The 19,310-nt window shown below is 40.4% G+C and overlaps 1 protein-coding gene across 1 annotated transcript in view; it reads right to left on the reverse strand.

The window, feature by feature from the left end:
• Positions 1-7,894: 7,894 nt before the first annotated feature.
• CHRM5 (cholinergic receptor muscarinic 5) overlaps positions 7,895-19,310 on the reverse strand; it is a 78,934-nt gene continuing 67,518 nt past the window's right edge. The window contains exon 2 of the mRNA XM_036887601.2: positions 7,895-13,625. Within this exon, the coding sequence (XP_036743496.2) occupies positions 11,962-13,560 (1,599 nt within the window). The 5' untranslated portion in view covers positions 13,561-13,625 and the 3' untranslated portion in view covers positions 7,895-11,961. The remainder of the gene's footprint in view (positions 13,626-19,310) is intronic.

Raw genomic sequence — 19,310 nt, forward strand, 5'->3', positions numbered from 1 at the left:
CCATTCCCTTTGGTAACTGCTAGTCCCTTCTTGGAGTCTGTGAGTCTGCTGCTTTTCTGTTCCTTCAGTTTTGCTTTGTTGTTATACTCTGCAAATGAGGGAAATCATTTGGTACTTGTCTTTCTCTGCCTGGCTTATTTCACCGGGCATAATACCCTTTAGCTCCATCCATGTTGTTGCAAATGGTAGGATTTGTTTTCTTCTTATGCCTGAATAGTATTCCATTGTGTATATGTACCCCATTTTCTTTATCCATTCATCTACTGATGGACACTTAGGTTGCTTCTATATCTTGGCTATTGCAAATAGTGCTGCAGTAAAGATAGGGGTGCTTACATCTTTTTGAATCAGTAATCTTGTTTTCTTTGGGTAAATTCCTAAGAGTGGGATTCCTGGGTCAAATGTATTTCTATTTTGAGTTTTTTGAGGAACCTCCATATTACTTTCAACAATGCTTGAACTAATTTATATTTCCACCAGTGCAGGAGGGTTCCCCTTTCTCTACAACCTCTCCAGCACTTGTTGTTTCTTGTCTTTTGGATGTTAGGAAGATGTTTTTCTTACTTGGTTATTGTTATGGCTTGAGTTGTGTCCCCTGAAAATGTTGGAGTCCTAACTTTCAGTACCTCAGAATGTAACCTTATTTGGAAATGGGTTTTTATGGTGGTAATCAAGTTAAAGTGAGATCATTAGGGTGACTTAATCCAATATGACTGGTATTCCCCTTATAAAAGGGGAAATTTTGGGCACAGAAATAGTCATGTACAGAGGGCGGATGGTGTGAAGAGATACAGGGAGAAGATGGCTATCTCCAAGCAAATGCCTGAGGCCACCAGAGGCTAGGAGAGAGGCCTGGATATTTCCCTAGTGCTTTAGAGGGACCATGGCACTGCTAACACTAGGTGACTGAACTTCTGGTCTCCAGAACTGTGAGGCCAGAACAATAAATTTCTGCTGTTTTAAGCCATCCAGTTTGTGTTACAGTACTGTGTTATGGCAGCCATACAAAATGAATATAGTTAGTTTTAAAAGTTGGTCTTTAGAATTAATGGGTCAAATGGTATTTCTATTTTTAGTTTTTTGAAGAACCCCCGTACTGCTTTTCATAGTGGCTACACCAATTGACATTGCCATCAACAGTGTAGGAGGTTCCCTTTTCTTCACATCCTTGCCAGCACTTGTTATTTCTTTTGGATAGTGGCCATTCTGACTGGTATGAATGTGACATCTCATTGTGATTTTGATTTGTATTTACCTGATGATTAGTGATGTGGAGCCATGATGTTGACCAACTGTATTTCTTCTTTGGAAAAATGTCTATTCAGGTCCTCTGCCCATTTTTTACTGGATTATTTGTTTTTCTGGTATTGCATCATATGAGTTCTTTATATATTTTGAATGTTGGCCCCTCATGGGATATATAATTTATGAATATATTTTCCCATACCATAGGCTGCCTTTTTGTTTTGTTGATGGTTTCCTTTGCTGTGCAGAAGCTTTTTAGTTTGATGTGGTCCCTCTTGTTTATTATTTTTCCCTCTTGTTTATTTTTGCTTTCATTTCCCTTGCTTGGAGAGATGTATCCAGAAAAAAATTACTCATGTTTATGTTTAAGAGATTTTTGCTGTGTTTTCTTCTAATAGTTTTATGGCTTCATGTCTTACATTTAGATTTTTAATCTTTTTACTTTTGTGTATGGTGTTAGAGAGTAATCCAGTTTCATTCTCTTACATGTAGCTGTCCAGCTTTCCCAATACCATTTGTTGAAGAGACTCTCTTTTTCCCACTGTATATTCATGGCTTCTTTACTGTATATTAATTGACCATATATGTGTGGATTTATTTCTGGACTTTCTGTTGTGTTGCATTGATCTATGAGTCTGTTCTTGTGCTAATACCATATTGTTTTGATTACTATAGGATTGTAGTAGAGCTTGAAGTCAAGGAGTGTGATACTCCCAGATTTGTTCTTCTTTCTCAAGATTGCTTTGGCTATTTGGGATCTTTTGTGGTTCCATATAAACTTTAGGATTATTTGCTCTAGTTCATTGAAAAAATGTCATTGGTATTCTGTTTGGAATTGCATTGAATCTGTAAATTGCTTTGGGCAGGATAGCCATTTTGACAACATTAATTCCTTCTGTCCACGAGCATGGGACAGATTTCCATTTATTTGTGCCTTCTTTAATTTCTCCCATGAGTGTCTTACAGTTTTCAGAGTACAGATCTTTCACCTCCTTGGTTAGGTTTATTCCTAGGTACTATATTCTTTTTGATGCAATTGTAAATGAAATTATTTTTCTGATTTCTCTTTCTGCTAGTTCATTGATAGTATTTAGGAATGTAACAGATTTCTTTGTATTGATTTTATATCCTGCAACTTTACGGAATCCAGTTATTAGTTCTAATAGTTTTTTGGTCAAGTCTTTAGGGTTTTCTTTATGTCATATTATGTCATATTATGTCATCTGCAAATATTGACAGTTTTACTTCTACCTTACCAGTTTGAATGTATTTTATTCCTTTTCTTATCTGATTGCCCTGGCTAGGACTTCTAGGGCTATGTGGAATAAAAGTGGTGAGACCTTGTCTTGTTCTTGGTCTTCAAGGAAAAGTTTTCAGCCTTTCATCACTGAGTATGATGTTAGCTATGGGTTTGCTATATATGGCCCTTATTATGTTGAGGTATGTTTCCTCTGTACCCATTTTATTGAGAATTTTTATCATGAATGGATGTTGAATTTTGTCAAATGCTTTTTCAGCACCAATTGAGATGATCATATGATTTTTATCCTTTCTTTTTTTAATGTGGTGTATCACATTGAGTGATTTATAAATACTGTGCTATCCTTGCATTCTTTGAGTAAATCCCACTTGGTCATAATGGATGATCCTTTTGATGTACTTTTGAATTCAGTTTGCTAATATTTTGTTGAGGGTTTTTGCATCTATGTTCATCAGAGATACTGGTTTGTAATTTTCTTTTTTTGTGGGGTCTTTTTCTGGTTTTGGTATTAGAATGATGCTGGTTTCATAGAATGAGTTTGGGAGTATTCCCTCCTCCTCTTCTATTTTTTGGAATTCTTTAAGAAGGATAGGTATTAGCTCTTCTTTAAATGCCTGATGGCATTCTTCTGTGAAGCCATCTGATCCTGGACTTGTGTTTGTTGGAAGGTTTTGGATTACAAATTCAATTTGTTACTGGTAATCTGTTCCGATTTTCTGTCTCTTTCTGGGTCAGTCTTTGAATATTTTATATTTCTAGGAATTTGTCCATTTCTTCTAGGTTATCCAATTTATTAGTATATAATTTTTCATAAAATTCTCTTGTAATTCTTTGAATTTCTGTGGTAATTACCTTCTTTGTCTCTTGTTCCTTTCTTTGTTTTGAAGTCTATTTTGTGTGACTTCATTCTCAGTCTATGCATGTCTTTAGGTCTGAAATGAGTCTCTTGTGGGCAGCCTATAGATGGGTCCTATTTCTTTATCCTTTCAGCCACCCTATGTCTTTTGATTGGTGCGTTTAGTCCATTTGTATTTAAGGTAATTCCTGATAGGTATGTACTTATTGCCATTTACAAATTGTTTTCTGGTTGTTTTCCATAGTTCTTCTCTGTTCCTTTCTTCCTCTCTTATACTCTTCTCTTGCTATTTTTGGTTTTCTTTAATATTGTGCTTGAATTCAGTTTTTGAAAAATTTTAGGTATCTATTATAGGCATAGGTTTCTGGTTACCATAAGGTTCACAGATAGTTTCCTAAAAGATATAGCAGTCTATATAAGGTAGTTGTGGCTCAGTTTCAAACACATAGTAAAAGTACTACTTTTTTGTTCTTCCTCCATACTTTATGTGTATGATATCATCATCTATATCTTTTGTGTATCCCTTGACTAATTTTGTTCATAGTTGATTTTAATACTTTTGTTTTTGAACTTCATGCTTGGTTTGTAAGTAATTGGTGTACTACCTTTACTGTAGGTTTATTTTCACTGATGAAAATATTTAGTCTTAAGAACATCTTCATCTAAACAAGTCCCTTTAACATTTAACAAAGAAGTCTCTAACATCCTATAAGGCCAGTTTAGTGGTGGTGAATTCTTTTAACTTTCATTTTTCTGGGAAACTTTTAATATCTCCCTCAATTCTGAATGATAACTTTGCTGGGTAGAAAATTCTTGGCTGTAGGTTTTTCCCCATCCAGTACTTTGAATATCACTACCTTCTAGCCTTTAAAGTTTCTGCTGAGAAATCTGCTGATAGCCTTATGAAGTTTCACTTACAGGTAACTGTCGGCCTCTCTCTTGCTGCTTTTATGATTCTCTCATTATCTTTAATCTTTGCTGTTTTAATTACCATGTGTCTTGGTGTTGTCTTCCTGGGGTTCATCTTGTTCATGGCTCTTTGTGCTTTCGGGACTTAGATGTCTAATTCCTTTTCCAGATTGGGGAATTTTTCAGATATTATTTCTTCAAATAAAATTTCTACCCCTTTGTCTTTCTCTTCTCCTTCTGGGACCCCTATTATGCAAAAATTGTTTGAGTTGGAGTTGTCATACAGCTCTTTTAGCATCTTCTCATTTTTGGAAATTATTTTTTATATCTGTTTCTCAGCTTGGTTGCTCTGCAGTTCTCTATCTTCCATCACACTGATTCATTCCTCTGCCTCCTCTATCCTGCTTTTTATTCCATTGTATTTTTCATTTTGGTTATTGTACTCTTCCATTCTGAATGGCTCTTTTTCATATTCATATTTTGTATCTCTTTGTTGAAATTTTCTTTGAGCTTGTGAATTGATTCCCCCATTTTAGTGAGTATCTTTATGACTGTTGCTTTAAATTCTTTATCAGGAAGATTACTGATCTCCATCTCATTTAGCCCATTTTCTGGTGTTTTTTCTTGTTCTTTTGTTTGGAACATATTTCTCTTCCTCATTTTTTCTGAGTCTCTTGTTTCTTCCTTTGTATTAGATAGATCAGCTATGCCTCCTCATTTTCAAAGCAATGGCTTTATGAAGTGTGCATCCTGTGGTGCCCAGAAGCTCAAGACCTTCTGCTCCCCAGAGCCTGGTTCTCTGTTGCATATGAACTGTGGTTTCTGTTGGTGGGCTATGGGTAGGGCCTGCCTTTCTGCCTGTCTGTGAGCCATGGCTGATCCTCACAGCTCTGCATACACTTTATATAATGTGAGGCACTTCTGCTGGGATTCATTGTGGGCGGGGCCATCCTCTGTCTGCCAGTCAGTAATGGGAGACTGCTGCCAGACTGAACATGCCAGGTGGGGCAGGCACACCATGGGTGCTGGGGTTGAGCCAGTGGGGTAGGTGGAGAGCCCCAGAGCTAGCTTCTGCCAGTGCCTGGCCAATTTGGCTGGGGGAGGCTGGGAAAGCTGGGTAAGTATTGTCTGTACTCTGCCTGCCAGTCAGCAAAGTTGGACCACTGCTGCGCTGAGCAGACCAGGTCAGGTGGATATGCAGAGAAGTGCTGCTGCAGGGTTGAGCTGCTAGCAAGGGAGATGGAGAATTTCAGAGCTGGCTCCTGTAAGCTCCTGACAGGTTGGGCTGAGTGAGGGTTGGGGAAGTGTTGTTTGCCTGCCCTTTCTCCTCTTTCTCCTGACCCTTTGGTATACTTTTCACTTCTGGAAAATATTTCAAACTGCTGCCTCTGTGTTGGGTCTCAATGGGATTGACAGAGCATGCCTGTCCTCCACAAGTGACAGGATGTCAGCCCCCCACAGCACCCCAGTTCCTCTGGTGTCCAGCCCCATTAATCATCAAAGCCCAGTGCAATGTGGACTTACAGTCCCGGAGCAGATCTCCAGAGCCAGGTGTGATGGATTCCTGAGCATTTATCCCCTCCCCTCTCTGTTCTCCTTCCTGCTTATAGGCTGGGATTGGGGAAGGGCTTGGTCCCAAATGATCACAACTCTGCCCCTTTATCCTTCCCAATGTGTTCCTCTCTTCTTCACCACGTGTAGGTGGTTTGTTCTGCTGTCTTCATTTTCATGGTTAGTTGTATTTGCTGTAGTTGCTTCCTCAGTGTGCATGTGGGAGGAGGTTTTCGTCTTGCCATCCTATTCTGCCATTTTTCTCCTAAAAGTTGGCCATTGTTTTTAATAAGTATACACATGTACATATTTCTTAGTTCTGTCTACTGAAAGGGTCTAATAGCAGTGTATATATTCTAAGTCCAGATATGAGTCAGGTACTGTTCTTTTCTTAATAAAACCAGGGTTCTTTGAAGAAATAGCTGATTTTTGAGCTGGACAGGGAGATTAAAGATAAGCCTGGGACCCAGTAATTCCACTCCTAGAAATTTACCTGAAGAAAACAAAATCCCTGATTTGAAAAGATATATGCACCCCCATGTTTATTGCTGCACTATTTGCAATAGCCAAGATATGAAAGCAACCTGTTTCCATGAATAGATGAATGGATAAAGAAGATGTGGTATATATACACAATGGAATGTTAGTCAGCCATAAAAGGAAAAGAAATCCTGCTATTTGCAACAACCTGGATGGAGCTAGAGGTTATTATGCTCAGTGAAATAAACCAGGTGGAGAAAGACAAATACCATATGATTTCACTTAATTTGTGGAGTAGAAAAACAAAGCAAAACAGAAAGAATAAAACAGCATTAGATGCATAGACACTGAGAAGTGACTAGTGGTTACCAAGGGGGAGGAGAGGGAGAACAGGCGGGAGGGAGAGGGGGAGGGCATAAAAGGGCACAATTGTTCACGATCACAGTATAAGTTGATCTTGGGGACTGTTAAACCACTGTGATGTACATTTGAAACCAACATAAGATTGTATGTTAATGATACTTTTTTTTTATTAAGGTATCATTGATATACAATCTCATGAAGGTTTCATATGAAAAACATTGTGGTTACTACATTCGCCCATATTATCAAGTCCCCCCCGCATACCCCACTGCACTCACTGTCCATCAGTGTAGTAAGATGCCACAGAGTCACTACTTGTCTTCTCTGTGCTACACTGTCTTCCCCATAACCCCCACAACACAATGTGTACTAATCATAACACCCCTCAATCCCCTTCCCCTCCCTCTCCACCCACCCTTCCCCCTCCCTCCCTTTTGGTAACCTCTAGTCCCTTCTTGGGTTCTGTGAGTCTGTTGCTGTTTTGTTCTTTCAATTTTGCTTCGTTGTTATACTCCACAAATGAGGGAAATCATTTGATACTTGTCTTTCTTCACCTGGCTTATTTCACTAGAGCATAATACCCTCTAGCTCCATCCATGTTATTGAAAATGGTAGGATTTGTTTTCTTATGGCTGAATAGCAGTCCATTGTGTATATGTACCACATCGTCTTTATCCATTCATCTACTGATGGACACTTAGGGTGTTTCCATGTGTTGGTTATTATAAATAGTGCTGTGATAAACATATGGGTGCATATGTCTTTTTTAATCTGAGAATGATACTTTAATAAAAATTAAGATAAGCCTGGAACATCTTTTATCAGAAAATAAAGGAGTGGTCAAAAAATGTTTAGGATTTGTTAAAGGGCAATTACTGGGTAAAAACCTGATGACCCACAGGAAATTTACATAGACTCAAAATCTCTTTCCTAAAATTATTAATTGCAGAGGGAAAAACAGTAAATTTATTGTGGGCAAACCTGAGGGGTGGGTGCAGGGGTAACACTTTAACAGGTGATCAATGTTAATATCACCAATAATGGGATAAAACATCATGTCCTCCTGATGTGATACTATGAGGACACAGTATCACATTTGTGATAATCCCACCCAGAAAGAAACAAATTAAACTGAATCTAATGAGGAAACATCAGACAACTCCAAACTGATGGATTACTTTTTAAAAATGGATTGAATGTACTCTTAAAAAATGGCCATGTCATGAGACAGTGGAAAGCTGAGGATATCTTCCAGAGTGAAGGAGTCTAAAGAGACAAGTTAACTAAATGCAATGTGTGTTCCTGGATTAGATCCTGAACTGGAAAAGAAATTCCTATAATGACCATCATTTGGACACAAGTAAAATTTGAGTATTGACTATATTACATAGTAATACTGTAGCAATGTTAAATTTCTTGATTTTTAAAAATTTGTATTGTGATTATGTAAGATAATCTTGTTCCTAAGAAAGACTCATTGAAGTATTTATAGGTCAGTGTACACAATGTCTGCCATTTACTCCAAATAACTTAGAAAAAATATGTGTGTACACATGCATAGAGCACAGATGTGGCAAAATGTTAACAATTGGGGAAGGTGGGTGTTGTGTATAGGAGTTTTTTGTACTTCTCTTGCAGCTTTTCTCCAAAGTTATTCTGAAAAAAATTCTTGCGTACTTTTTATTAAAGTATCATTGATATACAATCTTAGGAAGGTTTCACATGAGCAATATTATGGTTACTACATTCACCCATATTATCAAGTCCCCCCTGACACCCCATTGCAGTTATTGTCCATCAGTGTAGTAAGATGCTATAGAGCCACTGCTTGTCTTCTCTGTGCTATACTGCCTGCCCTGTGACCCCCCTAAATTATGTGTGTTAATCATAATTTGCATTTATTTTTAATTTCTTCTTGCTCCTTCCCTGATACTTAAAAAATCTTTTTTCCCTTCTCCCTCCTACTCAGAATCTGGAGTCCTTATTGGGCAAGAGTTTAATTGAAAATTTACCAGGGAAATGGCATGGGAGATATGGGAATTGGCATCACGTACAATGGGGATGAAATGACTAGCTCTGAGCAGCTGAGGAGGAAATGCTGCTTTTCTGCTTTGTTGCAGGCCCTGTTCTGGCTGAAGGGCTGTGGTTTGAGGTCTGCCGCACCTCCCTTGTTCTGGAGGGAAAGGGAAGCATTTTAGTCACAGGAATCTTGTCATCATTATTTCATCTTAATTTCATCATTGGAAACTGAGAGGAAAGGGGGAAATCACAAAGGAAGCAAGAAAGATATGTATCCATATTATGCATCAACTCTTCCCTTCTTAAATAGCCAGGTCATGCAAAAGTGTGTGGGATCTCTATCTAATATAGACGGATCTATCAAGCTAACCTGAGACCATTTTAAAAAAATGCTTCACACTGGACTATTGTGTGGTTAAAGTTCTTTAATATCCAGAATAATGCTGGTATGGTACAGAAAAGCATCCAGCCCTCATGTCCATTGTTGTAATTCCAGTATTTACAGTAGATAACTACATTCCAATCCAGAGATTAGGTACAGATTTCACAATTACAAAGGGGCAAACACCAGCATCAGTCTGAAAGGACATTCACCAAGCAAAGCAGAAGTCAGGAATAGTGACAAAATGCTTTAACCAAAAGTTGCACTGATAACAGATTCCTCGACAAGCCTTCAAATTCACAGCCAAGAAGAAACAAACCACAACATTAGCAACATAGCAGCCAATAGGTAACCAGTCATGGCTGTGCATAGTTTACCATAGACAGACCTTGGGAGACTGGGGGCATAGAAGGCTCTGGATTTAAAGTCAGCCCACATCCCACCCACCCGCCTGCGGCCCCTGTAGTTTACAATAGGATCTGCTAATTCTGAGGTTCCTATTCTAAAGAAGTCCAGTTTCTTCTAGTAGTTTGGGGCTTTTTTTCCCTCATCTATTTCAAGGCTCATAGGTAGTCTGCAAAAACAAGTGCTTCCCAAACCAGTGATAAGGAAGGAAGCATAGGGCTCTCAATTTCACAAGGTGATGGACAAAAAAGGCTAATTCCTAGGCAATTATAGAGTGTGAAAGTGTGCTCCTAACCCCTTGCCCCACCCTGCCCCCACCCTGTTCTGTGTTCTTTTGTTTGAATTAGCTTGTTTCTCTACGGTGAACGGTGAATGCCCACCGTAGGCCCAAAGTGCCATTCTTGGAGGGATTTTCATTTTTTTCAGAAATCAAAGCCTTGACCTAAAAGAATCAACTGCATATCTAGAGCTGGTGGAACAGGTTTGCTCTGAAATCACACCCTGTTGGCATCACATAGGCCTGGGAGCCTCTGTCCTGGAGAACTGAGCCAATTAATATTCTCTACCAAATTTCTGGCAGGTGTCAACCTGCCCTTCATAAAGGCTCAACAACTATGTTACTTCTAAGTGTTTAATCTCAACATCAAGTCCCCACAGAGCTGGAGGAGAAGCCTCGATGTACCAGCTTTGTCCTGCCTGGGTTCTACTGCCCTAAAGCCCTCTTTGGGCTTCATGTAAGAGGCTGATTTGCTTTTCAGTGGTAGATTGAAGCTCTCCTATACACAAGTACATACCTAATTCCCAGGACAACTAATTCAGCTATTTTTACATCCCCTTAGTGAATGAGGCTGAAAAAGAACTGGCCTGTATTAAATGAAATAAAGTCTGGAGATTTTTAAACCACCACAGATGTAATCAACAAGTTAAATAATGAGCTCACTGACAGGGGCGCTTCATGTTTAAAATTCTGGTTGTGTGCTACACTGCTTTCCTTGTGCTCCCTCGTTAGCTGTAGGCACCATTAAAGGTTCAATTTCTTGCACGTTGATTTATTTTCAGAATTATCAAAAAAATCTTAGATTCAATAGTTCTTACATAGATTCCAATTAAGTTAGTTTTTTTTGTCATTCTGATACTCTAAAGTGTGTCATGTTGATAACTTTTATTTTTGTACATTATTGTGACTTACATTTTGTTTTTAAAGATGAGACTTTCATTTTTAGTGATTATAGCCTGCTTCGCTGGGCCTCAACTGTACTTTTATGGGCTTCTCATCTTTGATGGTAAATTGAGAGGAATGAATAAGTCATTTCTGAGCCATGATTTGAAGGAACTTAAAAAAAAAAGAAAGCCTTTCCCAGACCATCCCTCCAAGTAGTACTTCTGACTCAAGGCAGCACAGTGACCTGCTTGTGTCTGAATGTGAACTGGGGTCTGGATGAGGGAAATTGGGGGCCTACAAAAGAGCTCTGGAGAAAGTTTGAAAGCACAGAGTGAAACCAAATTTGTTTTCTACATTTTGCCTCAGGTTTGACTTTTGAAGAGGAAAGACCTCTAAAAACAATTTAAGAGAACCGTGACTGAGTAACTTGGAGAATATCTTAATGCAGTGAAGGGCTATTATACAACTAGTCATCTCAGAACAGAGCATGACTAAATGGGTCTAATTGGCATGAAATAGAATATGTGATATTTGTTTAGGTAAAAGGAAAAATACCTACTGGTAAAAACTAAAATAACTGGCCAAGGAGACTTGGTCATCTTATTAGCAGAACAGAGACCCCTTTAAAGGATTGGTGTGATCAGTCCTTCCAGAGCCAGGATTCCGAGAGGAAGGCTGGCTCTGTGGAGGCCAGGATGGTTTCACTGGGTGCCAGGAACTGGCATCAGCCGGGAAAGGGAGAAGCAAGATCTTTACTCAGATGTAGGGACAGGAAAACATACCATGGTACAGAACACATAATAGCTGTGTAATAAATACTGATGAGTTGATAAAGAAATGGAGTCTTAGAAGCCATTTGAATGTCACTTTTGTTAGCAGGTGACACTGACAGTCTTCTGGTTCTCATTGGCACAAGATGACTTCATAACACATACATATTGCACAAAACTCTGTGACAGGTTTCCACAGAGAAAGCTTTCCACCCAGTCTCTGCTGCTCTGCCAGAAGGTCAGGCATAAGCTGTCTAAGTCATTGCTCCTGGTGGCCCAGCCTGCCTGCTCCTGTGAAAGGCCATGAGTCTGTCTCTGCACCTCAGCGGCGAACTCCGCTGGTGTCAGGCAGCCTTGGTCATAGTCAGGAATCATTCAACATGGCAGTGATTGTGGCAGCTGTGACTCCTTTTTGGCAACAGACCTCAGGCCTTTATGAAGCCTTCAGAGGCTCAACCTGGAAGATGTCTTTTTTGAAATTAAATAAACGAGAATCAGCTCATCCATCTTTAGAGGAAGCCGATTATGGCCATTCTTTTGAGGGGAGTTGTTTACTTTTCAGGGGAGCTTGCTGTTCCCCTGCCAGTACAACTTTTCTTCTACTTTTTTCTTTTTCCATCTGCAAAGCAGCAGCATCTTAAAGGTCTTCCTGAAGGTTTTGTTGCAGAGGGCATAGCAAATGGGGTTAACAGTGCTGTTGACATAGCACAACCAGTAACCCAAGTGCCACAAGGTGACCGGAACACATTTGTCACAGAAGGTGGAGACCAGGACCATGATGTTATATGGAGTCCACGTGATGATGAAGGCCAGGAGAATGGCGCTCAGGGTCTGGGCTGCTTTCCTCTCCTTGACCAGGACCATTCTCTTCCGTTTGGTCATTTGGTGGCTGAGGTTGGGATCAAGGCCTTTTGGGGAAGAGTCCTTGGACACTGGGAAGGAGCAGGGCATGATTTTCACCTTGTGACAGCCATTGTTGGTCTTCTGGGTCCCATCAGCCTTTACCACTAATCGGCACTTATAGGCCCCACACTTTTTATTCTTGGGTCTGTGAGCAGCAGTTGGAGACAGGAAGCATTTCTGGGCGTCATAGTTGTTTTTTGCAGTTAGAGCTTTCACAAAAGTTTCCTTGGTCTCTTTAGCATGGCATTCTTCCCTGGGGCTTTCCTTGCCTTGAGTCTCATAGACCAGCTGGAAGACAGGGTCAGTGGTGGGCTTGTCCTCATCCTCTGAGGAGGCATAGCTGCTGCAGGTTGTGAGCAGCTCAGCTTTCGCCCACTCTGGGCTTGGGCCACTGGCTTGGGATGGCTTCCCAGGGGTGGAGGTGCTCCTGTGGGAGGATGACCACGAGGCTTGGTTCCTTCCTCTCTGGGCCAGTGTGGGTTGAGGGCAGCTGAGGCAGGACCTGAGCAGGGCTTTGTGGGCTGGCTTTCTCTTCTCGGCTCTGGCCATGGAGTCAGAACCCTGGAGGTCAGCCAGGTCCTTGGTCCGCTTCTCTGTTTCCCGGTAGATTCGGCAGTAGAGGATCGTCATGACAGAAACAGGGATGTAGAAGGCAGCAATGGCAGTGCCAAAAGTGATGGTGGGCTCTGAGAGGAACTGAATCTGGCACTCATCTGCTGGTACTGTCCGCTGCCCAACCAGGTACTGCCAGCAGAGGATTGCTGGGGCCCAGAGGATGAAGGAGACCAGCCAGGCCAAGCCAATCATGATGCCAGCCCTTCTGGGCGTGCGCTTGGCCCGATAGGTCAGGGGTCTTGTGATAGAAAAGTAACGGTCAAAACTGATCACCAGGAGGTTCATGACGGAAGCATTGCTAGCCACGTAGTCCAGTGCAAGCCAAAGGTCACAAGCCAGACTCCCGAGAGCCCAGCGTCCCATGAGGATATAGGTGGTGTAGAGGTTCATGGAGAAGATCCCAATGATGAGGTCTGCACAGGCTAAGCTGAGCAGGTAATAGTTGTTAACCGTCTTCAGCTGACTGTTCACTTGGAAGGAGATCATGACTAAGACATTGCCCACAATGGTGATCAGGCTTACCACGGCAGTCACGGCAGCAATGGTGATGACTTCCCACAGCCCGTGACGCTCCAGAGGCTGGTGATTCACTGGGGTGCCATTGACAGTGGTTGCATTGTGGTAAGATTCCCCTTCCATCTTGGTGCAAGGATTAAGTTGTAGGACTAGACTGTTCTCTTGTCTCACCTCTCCTTGGCCAACTTCTGGAAGACAGGGAAACACATTAGCTCCACTCACCAGCATGAATTTCTTTACCACTCATTGTCTATCATTTTTGACACAGTATTAAGTGTGACCACACACACATTCAGAGCAATATGCTGAAAGCTCTAAAGTTTGCATAGAATTTTTATAAGGGCATCATCCCTTTGCTTTTTATAATTACCAATGCCTGAGAGCCTTTCTAGCATATGAGGCTGCTGCCCTCTTGTGGTTACACTAGGTAATTTAAAAAAGGGCTGGGAAAATGAGCGGGAATTCCATCTTGTAGGGGTAATCAGTGCTAACAGTTTAGTAGGTATTTTGACAGCTTTACCCTATGCATATGTAACAAATATTCAAACACGATTATTTTTAAATGGGTGAAATTTTAATGCTTACACTCTGAATTTTGTTTTTCACTTAACAAATCATCAGGACTTCTTTTGTATCAGCACATCTTTTGGACCAAAGCTTTTTTTTTTCATTTAAATGACTGCAATTATCCTATTTAATGGGTATGCTATATTTAATCAACCCATTGACAAATTCCAACTTTTAAAAATAAAAGGAAAATTTCCTTTTCTAGGTTAAAATCTATGTACAGTATAAAAAGCTCCAATGGTTAAAAAAGTGTAACTGGTAAAAGAGAGATCCCCTCTCACCTCTGACCTCCAAGATCCAAATCCCCCTTTTCCAGAGGTAACCACTATTAACATTTCTTATCTTTCCTTCCAGAGACATAACATATGCATGCAATATATATTTGATAATATGTGAAAGATACCATTTCAATTATAAGATTCAGGTACCATGACATGATGATAGTGAAGGGAGAAGTCTTGTTAATGATGCTCAAATTGTAGCATGTGGGCAATACCCTGCTCTGCTTACTGGCTGGTTTTGATACTTGTTTGATAATAATTGGTATAAAGAAGACAAACTTGTGAAGGCTATAGATTTTCTTGGCATTGTTTAATATTTTCAACTATATTTTAGATGTTTTTCTAATGCCTCAAATTCAATAAGGAATTGAATTGATAGTGCCTTATATCAGAAAGCAGATTGTCCTGACTTCCTGATCTTGCACCTTTCACCCTCACATCCTAATTAATGCAGTCCAATCAAACCATGAAATATCCCTTTCATGGGTTCCTTTTTATTCTTGCTGCTTCCACCCTGGTCCAGCCTTCAGTTACCTTATGCCCATTACTCCTAAGGCATCAAAGCAAATTCCCAAGATGCCAGGTCATCAGGCAGAGAGTCCCTAGCACCTGAAAAGACCAAAGTTACTCTACACCCTACAATTCTATGGGCAAATTCCATCATGGACTTGTTCTGGTTGTCAGATCTAAGTTGCACAGTTCAAGAAAAGACATACTGAAATCCCTTCCTTTCTCATTCACTTCTTCTCTTCCTTCCCCTAATACATATTTACTGAATGTCTTTTGTGTGACAGATTCTAAAGCTGGAGATACTATGGAAAATGACACCAGTGGGGATATAAACAGGTAATAAATATCAGGGTCAGAGCACTGCATGCCAGAGGTGCACATCTGAAGGACATCAAACCCAGTCCAGTGGAGTAGAGGAAGCACTTCCTGAGGAAAATATGTCTAACTGAGACTTAAAGCATGAGTGGGCTTTAGCTAGGCCATGGCGGTATGTGTGTGAGTGGGCTGGGGAAAGAGTTAGCTTCCGATGGGAAGGGCATGTGTGTAAGCCCAGAGATGAAAGTAAGCCTTATGTTGGAGGGAGCTTGAGAAGTGAGAGGTGAGACTAGAAAGGTTGAGGGTGGGGTAGGAGAGACAGGAGTAGACTTGAAAGAAAATCCACTTTCTGGGGAACTCTGTCAGCTATTTCCAGACTCCCTGTCTTCTCTGAAGGCAGTCCCAACATCCAGGGTGTTGGGGGCATTAGTCTGGAGAGAAGTAATAAAATGAACTGATGGCTGAATTTTTCTAATCAAGTCTTCAAAATAGAAATAAACAGTGTTTTGGAAGGATTTAATTTTTCCATTTAATTTTACTAGAAGTTAGTGAGCAGTTATGAAAGGTTCTGGGAATTCAGGTGTGCACGTTCTGCGGACACATGTGTATAATAGGGGGTTTGTCCTTTCTGACCTGTTTCCTCATTTGCAAAAATAAGGAAATTGGACTATGAGATCTATGATACCTACATTAAAAAAGATTTTTTTTATTAAGGTATCATTGATACACATTCTTATGAAGGTTTCACATGAAAAACAATGTGGTTACTACATTCACCCATATTATCGAGTCCCTCCCATATCTCATTGTAGTCACTGCCCATCAATGTAGTAAGATGCCACAGAGTCACTACTTGTCTTCTCTGTGCTACACTGTCTTCCCCATGACCCCCCCTACACCATGTGTGCCAATCATGATACCCCTCAATCCCCTTCTCCCTCTCTCGCCACCCACCCTGCCCCATCCCTCCCCTTTGGTAACTGCTAGTCCCTTCTTGGAGTCTGCTGCCATTTTGTTCCTTCAGTTTTGCTTCATTGTTATACTCCACAAATGAGGGAAATCATTTGGTATTTGTCTTTCTCTGCCTGACTTATTTCACTGAGCATAATACCCTCTAGCTCCATCCATGTTGTTGCAAATGGTAGGATTTCTTTCTTTCTTATGGCTGAATAGTATTCCATTGTGTATATGTACCCCATCTTCTTTATCCATCTGTCTACTGATGGACACTTAGGTTGCTTCCATATCTTGGCTATTGCAAATAGTGCTGCACTAAACATAGGGGTGCATATGTCTTTCCGAATCTGAGAAGTTGTATTCTTTGGGTAAATTTCTAGGAGTGAAATTCCCGGGTCAAATGGTATTTCTATTTTTAGTTTTTTGAGGAACTTCCATATTGTTTTCCACAATTGTTGAACTAGCTTACATTCCCACCAGCAGTGTAGGAGGGTTCCCCTTTCTCTGCATCCTCGCCAGCATTTGTTGTTCCTAGTCCTTTTGATGTTGGCCATCCCAACTGGTGTGAGGTCATATCTCATTGTGATTTTAATTTGCATTTCCCTGATAATTAGTGATTTGAAGCATCTTTTCATGTGCCTGTTGGCCATCTGAATTTCTTCTTTGGAGAATTGTCTGTTCATATACAATACCTACATTTTTATGATTTTGTACCTTACAATCTGATGGTTAATTTTATGTGTCAGCATGGCAAGGCTGTGGTACCCAGTTGTTTGGTCAAACACCTGAATCTAGATGTTTCTGTGAAGGCGTTCTTTAGACTAACATTTAAATTAGTAGGCTGAGTAATGCAGATTATCCTCCAACACCTGGGTGGGACTCATTAATCTGTTGAAGGCCTTATGGGAAAAGACTGAGGTCCCCAGAAGAAGAAATCCTGCCTCCAGACTGCCTGCATATTCAAGATTACAACATTGACTGTTGCTGGAATTTCCAGCCTGCTGGCCTGTACAGCACAGTTCATACTTGCTAGCTCCCAAAGTCCTTAAACACTCCTTAAAAATCTCTCTCTGATAAATGGAATAAACACTTTGATAAATGGAAAAGAAGGTAATTTATAGTGGCAACATCTCAAAATCATATAATCATAAACATACAAATCAAAACCTATTTCCATCACTTACTGTATGACCCTGGACATGTTACTTAACCTTTTTAGGTCTCAGATATTTTAAAGTGGGAACACTAAGAGTCTTTACATTGTTGGATTGTTTTAAGGATTGAACAAGATAATCTACATTAAGTGTTTCATACAGTGCCTGACCCAAAGGAACATCCATCACAAAGTAGCAATCTGGCAAAAAAGAACATGGAAATGACTCTTTTTATGGGGGAATGGGTCTGAGGCAAGGCCTGTTAAGGGACAGGTGGCAGAAAACCACGAGGCAATACTTTTGTGACCTTGAGCAGCTGTTTGAGATGCTCCGTGGTGCCAATGACACTTTCCCTTTGGATTTTATAGTTGGTGCTCCCCTGCTAAGGGCAAAACACCAAAGCAGAATAACCTTGAGGAGCCAAGGCTAACAGTCTACTTCAAAGTCTGATCACTGGGATGGACTACTTCAAGATACCCGATTAAAAAAAATGGTTCCATAGTTAAATAAATTGAGAAAATACCATCTATTATATAAAAGTTTCAGAGATTCAGATTATATAAAACCCTCATGGGCCCAGTGAAGGCTGAGAGGTCCTGAGGTCAAAGACAATATTTAATTTGTTTCACCCAGAGGTGGTTTAGTGTATCTCACCTTTTTCAGAGAGCATCTGCTGGTATCCTGTGGAACCCAGGGACCACACTTGGGAAGTACAGTTTAGTTGGTAACATTCTGACTAGGAGTATGGAGATCTGAGTTCTCATTTCAGCTACCGTCTTGTGATTTGAGACAAATCTCTGGGCCTCGGTTTCCTCACATGTAAAGTTAAGAGACTGGAATTATTTATGCTCAAAATGCTTTCAGGGGTTTCCTATAGACCTATGTTGGAAAACATTGCATACTGTATTAATTTTAGATGCCAACTTTCCTCATTCCCAGATAGGGAAGTGGTGGTTATTTGCAGGCTCTGGAAGCTAGCGTGTGAAAGCAGCTCTCAGCCAATATTGAGTCCTCGGTTTTCTCATCTTTTAAGTGGGTATAATAATATCTATCTTACAGAGTTGCTTTGAAGACTCCCAAGCAAGAAAATGTAGGGAAACTAACAAGTCTACTCTAATATCAGTGTGGGGTTTTAATCATTACAGAATGAAGGGCTAGTCCAGGTAAGTGGATCTCATCACAGACTGCTCATTAGAATCACCTGGGAGCTTTTGAAAAACACTAATGTCTGGGCCTCCAGATCTGTTAACTCAGAATCTATTTGGGAGAGACTTGGGCATCATGTCATTTTGAAATTCCTGAAGTGATTCTCATTTGCAGCCAGGGTCTAAAACCAATGACCTTCCTGGATCCTTGCTACTCAGGTGTAATCAACAGATAGGCAGTACTGGCATCCCCTGGGGGCACACTAGAAATGAAAGAATCCCCAGGACCAGTCAGTGCTTCTTAAAATGCAACATGCTTCTGAATTACCTGAACGATCTTGTTAAATTGCAGAAGGGTGAGGTTTGCAATTCCACATTTCTCAAAAGCTCCTAAATGCTCTCTATTCACTGATCCATGAACTGTACTTTAAAAAGCAAGGCTGAGGATAATTTCTGAACTTCTTAGAAGAGGGAAGCATAGTTTACAAAGGTGCTGTTGAAACTGGAATTCTCCAGCTGAAATGTGCAGTAACATTTGGATTGCCCTCTGCCTTCCAAGTACATTTTATTTCTCCTGTTTGAAATGAATATTTCTTTTCCAGCTTTGCTTCCCTCTATTCTTTCCATTTTTATCCTGCCTCATTTCAGAGAGAATGATTTTTCTGGATTCCTAAGCTGCTAGGAGTGGACAGAACTTTTCCCAGACAAAGGTACTGGGACATGAGGTAGGTTCCAGGACTGAAAGATTGGTTTCTTTTTGTGGATGATAGATCAGTGTGAAAACTGAGTTTCAGGCATGATAGTCTTCCACAATAACCTTTCTAAATCATTAAATGGTTTTTGAGCAAGAGATTGTGTTTGTGAAGGAGTAATTCTTACTATTTTTGTGGGTTGTGGAGGCAAATGAAATGTAAGTGTCATATATCAGGAGTGTGAGAATTCAT

Source organism: Manis pentadactyla, chromosome 11 (genome assembly GCF_030020395.1).
Source record: "Manis pentadactyla isolate mManPen7 chromosome 11, mManPen7.hap1, whole genome shotgun sequence".
Taxonomy (NCBI): Eukaryota; Metazoa; Chordata; class Mammalia; order Pholidota; family Manidae; genus Manis; species Manis pentadactyla.